This window comes from Camelus ferus, chromosome 17, assembly GCF_009834535.1.
Source record: "Camelus ferus isolate YT-003-E chromosome 17, BCGSAC_Cfer_1.0, whole genome shotgun sequence".
Classification (NCBI taxonomy): domain Eukaryota; kingdom Metazoa; phylum Chordata; class Mammalia; order Artiodactyla; family Camelidae; genus Camelus; species Camelus ferus.
In genome coordinates this window covers 27,051,495-27,065,128 of record NC_045712.1, presented here as the reverse complement: position 1 = coordinate 27,065,128, position 13,634 = coordinate 27,051,495, and the positions used below count along the sequence as shown (strand labels likewise).

The window sequence follows — 13,634 nt, the reverse complement described above, 5'->3', positions numbered from 1 at the left end:
CTGTTGCTGTGGCTGGGGGCATACTTCAGTCTGAATAGGAAGCAGCACAGTTCCTCGCTGTAAGTCCTCATAAGCAACCACTAGCCTTCTTCTGAGTTTTGTTTTCCTTGTGTTCTAACTTGTCTTATTCTTCACTACCATACTATGAGTATCTTACTGGTCATTTTACACACTTGCAAATGGACAGAGATCGTTGCTAATGAAGTGGCAAGGTTGGGACTTGAACTAAGATCTTAATTTCAAAACTTTTCATTTTAAAATGGAGGCTTTTCATTCTTGCTTTAATTCAGAAGAATCAGGATCAGAGGTAGGGCCTCACTTGGCAGAATGGAAGCCATCTCTCCCCCCAGCCCCCTACTTCCACCTGGGCATTTGCGAGTTTATGCTATGATCTCCTAACAGGATAGAACATGGCAGTAAGGCCAGATTCATGCCCTCCACCAGTCAGAAAGGGACATCTAGCATGGCCTCCCTCTCGCCAGTGTGCTCAATAGACACCTGCAGGGAATGGGCCCTCTTGCACCACTGCCAGGAAGGAAGAGCCAGGGGACAGGGTCCTGAGTTCTTTGCGCTGACCACCACCTCTTGGCTACATGGAACTCTAGATTATCATTGCACAAATGTGCTCTCATCCTAGAAGAAATTACAATCTGGAGGACATTACATCTTGCTTGGGGAGTGGGTCTGTTACAAAATTAGGAAGGCTCCTAAACTTCATTACCCCAAAGCCAACCCAGTCAGCTGGGAGAAAGCCACACAGCACAAAGCAACAGAGCCTCAGATGTGGAGTAACCAGGCTTGTCTGCAGAAGATTTCTGCCGCCTCAGAGGCAACTTAAGTGCTTCTCAGGAGCCCCATAGGTACCGCAGAACATGCAGACTGGAATGAGGAATGCGTTAACTTTGATGGCCATGGGAAATCCATCAGTGTCAGGGCAAAACTAGCCACAAAAATCAGCATATGCAAAGGGCTGTTAACCTCCAAGAATCCTGCTATTTCCTAAGCCCTTTGGGAACACCTGATAGTGAGGGTACCCTAGGTGGGGGACTGCCACAGAACTAGAGTGTGAGGCCTTTTCCTTCATGTCTCAGCTGCTGACAGTGATGATCATTGTACTGTATTAAGGAATGGTGATTTTGCTGAGGCCTGCAAGGGCTGTACCCGAAGGGTAGGTCGTGTTAAGATGACTGTCAGAAACCAGTCACCTGGCTGATCTCCATGGGTTTTGAAGGGTCTGGAAAGGCCTCTGGGGGCAGAAAGGAGTAAAAATGGCTTCTCTTCTGCCAAGCAGGCCAGGAGCAAGAAGACAAGGGACCACACAAGGCCCTCTTTCCTTGGGGTCCCATAAGAGTTGGAACAGGGATGGGTAGTCCAAGAGAGAAGTAGCTATAATTAGTTTCAGAACCTTTGTTTCAGTTGATTCATACAACTCTCTCTCCCTCTCCTCCTCTAGTCACCCTTTGGTATGGCAGTCTTGTCTCAGTTCGGTTTCAAGTTCAGGATCAAAGATGTTTCCTAATGACAAGAGTAGTGGAAAGCCTAAAAGCCCATGGCCTGGTGTGCCCCACTCTACAAAAATGTAAGTGGCCTGGAGTGTAGGGGCCTTACCTACCTTATTCCTAATTATGACTTTAGTGCCTCCAAGTTCTAGTGCCCGGCACACAGTAGGCTCTCAAATGTTTACTCGACTCCTGGGCTGACAGGATGAACTGTCAGGAAGTGTGGGCTCCTTACTCTGCCATATAAGCCTCCTAACCAGCAGTTCTCTAAGGGTGGCTGGTGACTAGCTGCATCAGGATCCCCTGGCAACCTGCTTAAAGGGCAAAATTTCAAAACTCACCCCAGACCTGCTACATCAGAAGCTCTGAGGGTAGAACCCAGAAGCTTTTATGTTAACAAACTTGCAGGGGATCCTGATCTGCACTGAAGCTGGAAAGCTGCTGTTCTTAATCACATCTGGGGGAATTATTCAGTATTAATCGGAGAGTAAGGATCTGAGGAACCTGTGGAAAACTGGTTAACTGTATATGTCCTGGTGTGCTCTAAAAAGAATTCACACTTGAGTTTATAAACAAAGCTTCAGTTAGCCTGGATCAAGGATTAACTTCCTTCATCACCGTTAGAGAAGTGTCAGAATCTGGTGAGACCCAGCTGGCTCCAGCACTCTTTACTAGAGGGAAGGGTTGGAACAGGTCAGAAAGCAAAGCACAATCAGCTGACACACTTCCATGAGGAGCCAAGTGTTCACCTTCCGGCAGACAGAATCCAATTCTTTCGCTTCACTCGGTTCACAATCATCTTGAAAGCACTGGCTTCTGTTTTCTGCACAGGGCCTGCACCTGTGGGTGCTCAAAGGCTGTCCGTAAGAGTGCATCAAAGTTCACAGAATCAATGTGTCCTTGAAACCTGCCTCCAACTTGGGGCTAAACCACATCCCAACAAACATTCTCTAGTGCACCCAGCAGAACCATTCCTCTCTTGGAGGTGTCAGATGTTGGCCACCCTTTCTGGGGAACTTCCACTCACTTTCTTCACTTTGAGCATGGGAATAAACAGTGAGCAAAGCACATTCAAGCCTTATATTTCTTAAGCCTCATGAAGGTGGTAAGTCAGGAAATCCCCCAAGTCACTCAACTGGTGACCAAGACCAGGTGAGGCTGAATATTTAGGCTCTTCATAGGACACATGAAGAAACTGGCGTATGAATACAGAGAATGGGACTGGAATCCAGAAATGATGTTCCATTTATTCACTGAAAAAGAGGGAGACAGGCCTTCTCGATCAGTTTCCTCCAATCTCCCCAAACTCCCTCCCTTCACTTTCTAAAATAACACACTGAGAAACACATTTGTACAAAAACCACATATTATTCCCCCCTCACAAAATCGGGTGGCTGTATTACAGGAACAAAACCAGATCAAAGACACGAAAAGAGTCACCACTTATACTGAAACATAACAGTGTTAAGAATTCAGGTATTCTGTAGAATTATTACCAGCATAGTAAAAATATTTCCACCTGGATCTTTTAAATTTGAAAGTGATCACATTAAAGACCTGAGGTTACAAGAGACCACAGTATGAACCAGAATTCCATTTTCCTTCTAAGACCTCAGTGGAAAAGGTAAGTATTTGGAATGAGTTTCCTTTGGGAAAGACTGGTAGGAAAATAGGGAAAACCCTGGCCATTGTTGAAAGGCACTGGGGTCTCTCTGGAGTCAAAAGCAATGGAATTAAACTTCAGTAGGAACAAGCTCATTTCCACTCCAAGAGTCCAGAATGAACACACCAAAGGAACAAGGTCTCCTTGGTTCCAGTACTCTGATGGTGACCAGGGCCACCTGGTTAGAGGTAACACCTGAGGGTTTGAAAGGCAAATCCTAATTGTGGTTTAATTTTTTTGCTTTCTGATATTAAGGAAAAAAGTTCTAAGGTGTTTTTACAAACACCTTCCCACACCCTCATATGTAAAGCTTTATAGAATATACAGAAAAAGATACCCAAAGATGTTCCATTTTGCATCCTAAATGAAACTGCCACTTGAGAATGTGAAGAGGCCAGGTGCTTTGGAAATCAAGCTCTACCAAAAACACCCTTTCCCCACCTATGGAAGGATAAACGGGAGGGAAGAAGGACAAGAAGAGGAAACCAACAACTCTCAAGTCACTCATCAGCAGGGGAAGAAATGGGCTCATATTAAGGCATTTTTGTGGCTCATCCTCTGGAATGGCATTCCACTCTCCCAGCCTGAGCACCACACCCTCAAAGCATGACGCTCTGAATGCCAAGTGAGTTCCTTGGTACCCACAGCATCTCCTTCACAACCCTGTGATAGATGGAATGTGAGCTCTCAGACAGGGAAGGGAGAAGGTATGAGAAGCTGTTGATCTTGCCTCACTTCTCCAATCCCACCTCAAACCTAAAGTACCATTTCACTGAATTCCACTCACCCTGGCTACTGCAAGAGGTAGTTTGGGGACTTGTAGCCCCAGCCATCCTAACCAAGTTCCATGAGCTAAAATGCGTATCAGCACTAACTACTTATTTTTTTTTTCTTTTTGAAGATTTTTTTAAAGAGGGAGAAAAAAAGAATGCATACAAAGCAGTGAATAGTGGGCTAGATTCATTGGGTGGCCATTGTCCTAGACTCCTAAAACTTTCCTGGCTAGTCTAAGGAATGCCTCCCCAAATCACAGCTCTCAAAGCTCACACTGCCCTCAGAAAAACAAAAAACCCACCCCCCAATCCAACAAACCATCTGCATAGAAAACCAGAACCAGTGGGCCCGGGGAAGAGTGGGGCTGTCCTAATGCTTGTGCTCTCCCCCACCGTGTACTAAAGAGGGATGTTCTACCGGGCAGGCTGGAGGCTCTCAAAGTCCTCACTAGGGATAAAATCAGTGGGGTCCCTTTCCCCAACTCTTTTAATTCTGGTGCATCTATATGTGGCAGAAATTCATGAAACTTCACCATCAGCACCATTCTTAGCTCAGATAAGCAGAAATAAGGTCACTTATAATGCCTTAAGGTTTGTCCCCTCTGGCTATCCCCTCTGCCCATCACCATTTTTTGGTTCCTATTAACTTAGGATGCTCTCCTTTAAAGCAATAATGACCAAAAAAAAAAAAAAAAAAAAAAAAAAAAAAGATAATAATTATAAAGCATTATCCATAGAAGCATAAGACAAAGCAAAGGAAAAAAAAAAAACCCTTTTCACAGGAGAGCAGAAATGATAAAGACATAAACTACTAATGTTGATAGGACCTGCAGATAAACTGTCAGTATACCCCACACCAGGATAGGGAGACGCTGGTTATTTTTAGGACAACCAGGGCACATGTCACCACAGGCTCCCCACTGAGTGCTGGTGGAGGACCTAATACAAGACGTGTCAGAGGACGGAGAGGGGTGGCAAGAGGAATGGGGAAATATGGGATGCGTGCTTGGGGCTGCAACAAGAAAAATCCTGAAAGAAACCCAAGGAAGCTGAGGAACACAAGTCTTGTCATCCCCACTCCAGCTGGCGGCACTGGGCGTGGACGCTGCCTGCACCTTCCAGGCTAGGGCGCAGCCGAGGCTGGTGGGCCTGAAGCGGGCGGCGGAGGGACTCCATCTGCAGGTGGTGGCGGTGGCTGCTGCTGCGGTAGAGGGGGATCTGCAAACACATCCAAGAGCAACTCATCATTGCTGGAAACACAGGGGCTTGGGTAAGAGCCCATTCAGACAAAAAAGACACAGAAGTTTCTCTATGGCCTGTGAGGCATGGCTGCCACCGTGGTTTAAGTGGGGCAGGTCACTTCTCACACAGCTTCCCCTGACCTACGTGGCTGGGGGAGCCACAAGTGTCTGAATCAGCCCCACCCTCCTTCAAGGCCCACCTCTTCCAAGAATCACTCCAGACCTTTTCAGAACTTATGTTATATTTTGATTTTATTGTATTTTAATGGCTCTCTCTGCTAATTTTATTTCTTCAGTTAAATGATAAGCTCCTTCCTGGGCAAGTTCTGGGTCTTCCTTTCTTTCTCTCATAGTGCCTAGCCTAGCTGGGCACAAAATAGATTATCAAAAACCTTTTGCTGATTAACTGTCTCCACCTGGGTCAGAGAGCTTCACTCAGGCAGCTGCTGACAAGTTGGACAGTCCTGGGAGGCCCTACAGCTCCTGAACTGCATGCCATCCTTGGGTTTTTGGCCCAAACTAGGTCAGATCCTGAAGGGAACAATTACTATGAGTGTCTGGGGCTCTTTCCTATTTCAACTGTAGCTGCTTTAGTGTACAAAGGAACCCGAGAGATAATTTAATCCAGGGTTTCTTAAACTTTCTAGATTTTGCCAGAAATAAAAACATATGAAACAAATTAATTAAAGTGCCTTGCTTACCAGTCAATTTACCCAACCTTCTCCCAGGGGCTTTCCACCAAACTGCTACGGCTCTTCAAAGCATTTTGAAGCCCACTGATCTAATCCCTTGTGTCATCTTTCAGTGGAGAAAACTAAGGCCTGAAGAGGGGAAGCAACTCGCCTTATGAAGCCTGCCCAGTACCCTGGAGCCACATCAGCAGCTCAGAATTCCTGAAACACTCCTCTATGGCAGGAAGTGGTGGGGAGCACCCGTCAGGATGGAGTCCTGCACACAAACCATGGGTTATCAGCAGGCCACGACAGTGGTAAAGACCAATGACACTAACTGCCATGGGGATAACAAACTGGTCAACCCTCCTGGTCAGCCAGCACATTTGTATATTGCCTGTAAGGCAGCAAGGCAAGGATTCTCACCAAGGAAAAGACATACCCACTAGAATACGGCCTCTGAGCACTGACTCGGCAGACTATTTTTTCTATTGTCATGATCCTATACTGACCCAGTTCAACTGCTCTCTTTCTTCTACTTTGTCCTTGCCCCTGGCGGTCCAGTGAAAAAAGAGACGTGCCTTTGTCCACAGCATCTGTCTCCTGGCTGCAGAAAGTCTCCAAGTACTACAGTGCACTCAAGTCACTTCACAGCCTCATGGAACTTTTGGTAAGTCCTATAATACTATCCACTTGTTCATTTCTTATTTTCCCAACTAGAGCTCCTGGAGGCCAGGAATTCCTATGCGTCCTAGTTCTGTGTACTGTGAACAGGACCAAATGCCTTGTCACATACATGACTTATAAATGGACCTAGGATTACAGATGTGGCTAGGGTACCTGGCCACTATTGACTACATTTTGGGATCATTATGCTCCTGGTCTACAGCAGGAAAGGGCAGGCCAGGCTCTGAAGCAACCCTCTGCAGGTGTGGGCTGCAGCAGAGCAAGGGCTCCACAGCAGAAACTTGGCTTCACACCACTGGACGGACACTGCTCGGCGGCACCTGTGCCTTCTCCACTCAGCCTAAGACCTCGCAGTCCTTCTCAACACGGCCCCTGAACACTCTTTCCTCAGTCTAAGCAATGTATCAGAGTGGCTGCAAGAAACTTCTTTGTTATTCCTGCCCTAAACCGGTTCCTATTTTCTTTATACCTATCACTTTTAAACGCTGTATGCATAAAAGGCTCCTGTAAGGAAAATAATTACTCTATAGTTAAATAAATAACAGCTCTGTAGGTCTACCAGGATTCAATCAGACAGACTTAAACAGGTGTGGGAGCGTTGTCTTCGGCATCCCCACAGACCCTGATGTCAAGGGTGGATGCCACTAAAGGCTATGGCACATGAGCCTGAATGACTGGGAGCGCTTTTCATTCATCACCTGGGTACCTGCCCATCAGGGGTGCTAGAGAGCACTGGCCAAAAACCAGTCTTTTGGAGCACACTGTCCCAGGTCTTAACTGTCCATGGACCTGTCAAATCCCAGAGAGAACAAAAAGCCCTCTTTCCTTGTCTACAGCCCTCCCTGAAAGACCCTGGGGTGATGCATTCCCCACCTCGCTACTTACACATGCCGTTAGGTGCCGTGAGGGGTAGCCGGGGTCCTAAGATGTTTCCTGGGATTGGAGGCATACCAGGAGGGGTAGGACCACTCCCAGGGGGGTGGATGTTGGCTGCAACGGTGGGAATCATGCGACCTGGCAAGGGCTGCCCAGGCATCATGGAAGCGGGGCCTGGTATCTGACCTGTAGAAGGAGAGTTAAAGTACTAAGGTAAGTGTACTCACTGCCCAGACTGCTAAATACAAATACCTAACCCTCCAAAGGATGTGAAACACCAACAGAGCAATAATCTATAATAATCTCTCTGTCTTTTAATTTGGGGGATGGGAGCAGAGGGACAATAAAGCAGGTCTGTGGAGTGAATGACTACCCTAAACCCTGGTACAGGCAGGGAGCTGTAAGAAGAAATTACCAAAAAAGCATTCTAAAAGAAAGCATTCATTCCAGTTAGTTTTGGTGAACAATGGATTGTCATATATATTCCTGAGGACACAAAATGCCAAGAACAGATCACAGGGAATGGAGAGGAGGACTTTTAACAGCAAGTCAGTGCACACAGTTCAGGGACTGTAGCTCAGTCCAGATCGAGCTTCACACACAGGCTATGTGGGAAGGTATGCCTGAAAGTCACTACTATGAGATCACCATTAAAAAGGAATTCTAACTGGGATCCTCAAGTCTTGTTCACCAAAAAATCTCTCCTTTTCTTCTCCACCATGAACCACTGGTCTTGGAGAACCATGGTTGGGGGTTACACACAGGAGATAGACAACTTCTTTAGCTCTCTCTATTGCTTTGAAACAAATGACAGGAGACACTAGATATAAAAAAGGAAAAACACCTCCTTCATTAAGTTTCATACTGAACCTTTAGAACTTTCAGCAAACTTTTTCTGTAAAGAGCCAGAAAGTAATAAGTATTTGGACTTTGCAGGCCACATGGTCTCTGTCACAACAATTCAACTTTGCTCTTGTAGCATGAGAGAGTATATAACAAACAGGTGTGGCTGTGCCCCAATAAATCTTTATGGACTCTGAAATGTGAATTTCACATAATTTTCATGTGACATAAATAGTCTTCTTTTGAGTTGTCCTCAGTCATTCAAATCGCAAAAACCATTCTGAGCCTATGGCTCCTACAAAAACAGGAGATAGGCCAGATTTGGTTGTAGTTAGTCAATCTTGCCTTAGACATGATGGTGGATATTTATTAGTTCTTGAACTAGTGGTCTCACTGATGGGCTTGGTTTTAAAGAGCTATACACGAAGGAGAATAGTTTAATGCGCACAAACTAAGGCTAAAGCTATATATAAGAGCTTATTATACTCTCTACACAATAAAGACAGAGAATCCATGTAGTTTTTTTCTCTTTCTTTTTTTAATCTAGTGATTTTACCATCCATGTAAGGTCAACTGTATGAAACTGAATACAGGCTTCTAGGTATAGTCCTGAAACAACCTGAAATAAGACGGCTTGAGGTCCAGTCCTGGAAAATTTGGGAGATGGGACTAGCTGATAGCTAACTGGCAATTAAAGTATAGAGAACAGTACTGGAGATAACTCAAGTAAGGAATTCTGACAGGGCTTAGAAAAAAGTCCATCTTAAAGAAAGATACACAAAGCTTCCAGCCTCACACCATTTACTTCCAATGTCTGTTCCCTGACCCAGCACTCAAAAGAGAGAGGAGCCTTTCACTACAGAGTGTCCACGAATAGAATTCTACTGAGACACAGGAGTCAGGAAGAGAGGTGGACCACTGTCTTTGGGGCCTATTTTTTAAAGCATAGTACATCAACATTATGTCCTAGAATAAACAGGACAGCAAGTTTTGGGCCCTCTGGCCCAACTTTCTGTGCTCTATAACACCATTGTGCAAAAGCATAGCAGAGAAGCCCTGAGGCCCACCTGCTGGTGGACAACTTGGTCAAATTGCCTCAGAGGAAGCAACAGCAGGCGCTGGACTGACATCACCCTTACACCAACTGAGCATCAGTTATTAAAAGCTGCTGGATGCCTGTGCCACAGGGCTGGGATGGATCCAGGCAGTGCTGAAGAGCCTTCCATGTAGGGAATGACAGGCACAAAAGAAATAACTGGCAAGTCCATTCTAAGCCATACAAAGGATGAGCACACATAATGGGGTGGCAGGCAGATCAAGGGAGAGCTATGGAAGGAGCAAGTAAAAGAAGCTGACACCTTCTGGTTAACCAAGACCAACATGTGAATGACTTGAAGTTTTGGGTAACGTGTAAATAAACTGAAGGAGAGGAATTAAGAATAGGATGACAGCAGACTGTCCTAAGCACAAGGCTCAGCCTGAGTTACACAACCAGAAAATATGAATGTTGGCCCGCTACTCCACTGACATGCAGCATCTTCAGACTCACCACTTGCTCTGAGGTAACCACACCCACTTATTATTTACCATCCACCTTTCACTGAGGAGTAACAGGTTCAAAAGGTTAAAAAAAAAAAAAAGGTTACAAAGCCAAATTGTTCATGCTTGGTTTGTCTGACAGAAATCAAAGCAAAGGGGGCCGATGAGTCATTCACAGAAAGCAGGGCGGGGGCCTTGGCCCATAAGGCTACAGGGGGCTGGGGGAAAGGTTCTGGAGAAGCGAGGAACATGGGACAGATTTCCTGTGTGGTGGAGAGCTTTCAGAAGGGATGCAGATGAACCTGAGCCTAGAGCAAAGGAAAAAAGCTTTTGCAGAGGAGGAGGGCCAGCATGAGGTCACAAAGAGGAGAAGAGTTGGGAACAGCACCCTCCAGGCATCCTGCTGGCGGGAGACAGAGCACGGAGGAGGAGTGGGGGTAGGGCTGAGAAGGCGAAAGAACTCAGGTTTGGCATCTGACTGGCCTATGACGTGCAGGTGGGATGACGTGAAGAGGGCTGGGGAGGACTTTTGCTTTGGGAATGGGAGATGTGGGATTGGCACCACAGTGGAACCCTGAGAGATGGCATGAAGGGAAGGTACAGAACTCTCAAAGTTTCCTATGGGCAGGAAGGAGCACGCAGACAGCCTTATTATTCGAGGAATTGGAGCCAGTCCTCTGAAGTTGTTAAAGAGCCACTTTTGTTTTTCAGGAGACACTCTCCCAGTTCCCTTCCCACCACACTTCCCTGCTTAGGCCATTACTAAACATAATGCTTTGTTTCCCACTCTCTGAGTCTCTACTAGTGCTTCTCAATGGTATTCCAAGTGGTGTGACTGGGAGAGAGGAGACACTTTTTTTTGTTGGAGGCAGGAGGCTGAGTTTGAAGTCCAGACCTACGGAATTCCATCCAAGTGGAGAAGAAGGAATACCTTTAGTGGACTCGCTGTGATGAACGGAAGCCATATACTACAACAGGTAACATGGACCGTGTCCATCAATGTGCCCAGACTGCTGCCTTCTACCAAGTTCAACCTGGACAAGAGGCCTTGACCAGTTAGGAAGGACATTCTGCCAGCCCTTCTCAGGTCTCTCTCTCTCAAGAAGAGTGACAGGAGAGCACTGAAGAATGCCTCTACAAAAATGCCAGAGCAAGCCCTGAGTACAGAGAAAGAAAGAGGGAAGAGCACACACCAAGTGTGCTCACGTAAGTGACAGGAAACACAACTGTTCAGTACCAACCACTTCTTGTTTTCAGCACTATGACAGAATTTTATACTTTGATGTCTAGAGCAAGGCACGGGTTGCCCCAAATCCTGGCTGAACAGTCGGCATCTCAGTCAGTGAGCCACCCAATACCATCCTCCACAGGGAAAGTACAGATGGAGACTAAAAAGCATGATCTTATTTCCACTGTACCCCAACTCACATGAGTGGTCTTGGCCAAGTCACTCAGGATGCGCTGAACCTTGGTTTCCTGAGATTATTATAAGGAGTGAAGCTAAACATCTGTTCTATTCTCAACATCCGGCTTTCTGGATGATCAGGGAAACTGTTTATTTGTTGTAGTGCATTATTATGTCACTGGCTTGTCCAACAGCTTTATAAGAGGCAGAGCAAATATTCTCTTTTTGTAGAGAGTAAACAGAAGCTCAGAAAAGTTAAGAGACTGCTTTATGGTCACAGAATTTGTAAGAGGAATCAGATCTATCTTCTGACTCTAAATCCAATTCTCTTTCTACCACACTATTCTGTGCTCAAATGAAACAGTTCATGTGAAAGGACTTAATACAATAGCCAGCATTAAAAAAAAAAAAAACAAACCCAAAACCAAAAACTAAGATGTAAACTTTAATTCCAAGCACCATGTTTTCTTCATTACTGTATCCCAGTAATCGGGGCTGCTCTGCTTGACAAATATACTTTCTAAAGGCACCTGGCAGTGGGTGGGATGGTGGCCCTCAAACAGATATGCACACGTTCTAATACCTGGAACCTATAAATGTAACCATATTTGGAAAAAGGAGTCTTTGTAGATTTGATTACGTTAAGGATCTCGAGTTTAGATCATCTCCTAGATTATCTTGGTGGGCCCCAAGTCCAGTGACAAGTGTCCTTATAAGGGACCCATGGAGGAGAGGATACAGAGAGAAGAAGGCAAGGTAAAGATGGAGCAAAGAAAGGTGTGCCCACAAGCCAAGGAATGCTACCAGCCACCAGAAGCTGGAAGAGGCAAAGAACAAACTCTCCCCTACAGCCCCTGGAGGGAACAAGACTTGCTCTAGCAGCTCCCAGAATTGTGAGAGAATACATTTCTGTTGTTTTAAGTCACCATGTTTGTGAAAAGGGAAGACATAAAGACTGAGTAGCTCACCCAATGTCATAAAGTGTATAAACAGGGGGACCCAGATCTGACTGGGATACTCCGGCTCCAGAGGCAGTGCTTGTAACAGCAGTGCAGTGTGAGGACGAGGGTCTGTAGGAAGAGGGCCTATCCCTATAGTAGATGACGTGAGGCAAACCCTGTTGCCACTAAGCTGACAGGTCAGTTATTTGACCCACACCTAGCTCCAGAAACAATCTGGCAAACAGGAAAATCAGTGGGACAACAACACAGACCCATGAGATGATACCTACTCAAAACACACTGGGATAAGCCTGCAGACTCCGCCTTCAGGCCCAGCCGTGCTGTTTCCAAAGCTACCTGCTCAGCGGCAGTGGCCCAATTACCTATTTCCCTATATCTTGATGGCAACAAGCCGGGATAGAGTAGCTTCAGGGTTTTTCAATGCTATAAGCCCAACAGCTGAACAAAAATCTTTCCTTTTTCTTGCTACAAATCCTGAAGCCTAGAGTAAAATAAAATCCTTCTATCCTCCTGTCACAAACAGAGCCATAAAGCCACTGGGATACAGGTGTTCAAAGTAGGAGAGTACAGTGGTTCCTTGGGAGAGCTGATAGCAAAAGGGATGGAAGAAAAGCAGTTTACTCCTCTTGTGGGACCTTGCACAAACACTTCTCAGGAAAGTAAGAGGCACTAAGAGTGAGGCTTGTCCCTGTGCCATCCAGGGATGCAGGCGGCCTAGGGCAGTGGATTTAGAAAACAGACAGGGAGGAGACAGAATGTTGCTCTGAGTTGGGGCCTATCACTTGCCAGGCAATAAACAGTACCTCGAAGTTGTTACGAAGACTGCACAACAGTAAGGGCCCATTTTTAAGATAAGGAAACTAAGTCTCAGGGAGGCTATGTAATTTGGTCCAAAGTCACAATGAACAAGTAGTTGAGATTCAAGTCCAGGCCTCTATGACCCTGAGACTCATTCTTGTTTCCTTTATACCGCTCTGCCTCCTTAAAGGAGTCATTTCTCTCCTTGGAAAAGCTGGTTTCTAAGGATCAAACTCAGATGGGGCAGAATTTTAAGAGGACTGAAGAAAAGACAAAAATCAATTTCTTGTAAGTCAACCCCTGTCCTTTTGAAATCTAAATGTCTCTGTGCTTTTCTGGTTTCTGATACAGGTCTCACCACTTTTAAATGGGTGACAATGTCTGAAAGCATTTCCATTAATTCTTATTAAAACATGAAGAAGTGTGGCCAAATGAACAGGAGCAGGCCTTACCAAACGCAATAAAGGGTGTGTGTATGTATTTTCCATTAAAAAAAAAAATTCAGGTGTTTCCTTCCCCAGTAGACAGGGAGGTGAGAGAGAGATGTGGTTTCAGAACAAAGAATAAACTGGTGGGAGTCTGACCTACATACAAGCTTTTTTTTTTCAAGCAGCAGGCATCTGAAGCCTGTAAAATGGAAAGGTTTGCTAAAATTAGGCTTTGCCTAGTGGAAAAAT

At 45.6% G+C, this 13,634-nt stretch overlaps 1 protein-coding gene across 2 annotated transcripts in view; it reads right to left on the bottom strand.

The window, feature by feature from the left end:
* Positions 1-2,726: 2,726 nt before the first annotated feature.
* The window catches only part of SMARCC1 (SWI/SNF related, matrix associated, actin dependent regulator of chromatin subfamily c member 1), a 136,871-nt gene continuing 125,963 nt past the window's right edge, over positions 2,727-13,634 (bottom strand). For both annotated transcript variants that reach the window (XM_032458623.1, XM_032458622.1), the window contains exons 27-28: positions 7,420-7,596; positions 2,727-5,153 (exon numbers count right to left, since the gene is read on the bottom strand). In XM_032458623.1, the coding sequence (XP_032314514.1) occupies positions 5,059-5,153; positions 7,420-7,596 (272 nt within the window). In that variant the 3' untranslated portion in view covers positions 2,727-5,058. The remainder of the gene's footprint in view (positions 5,154-7,419; positions 7,597-13,634) is intronic.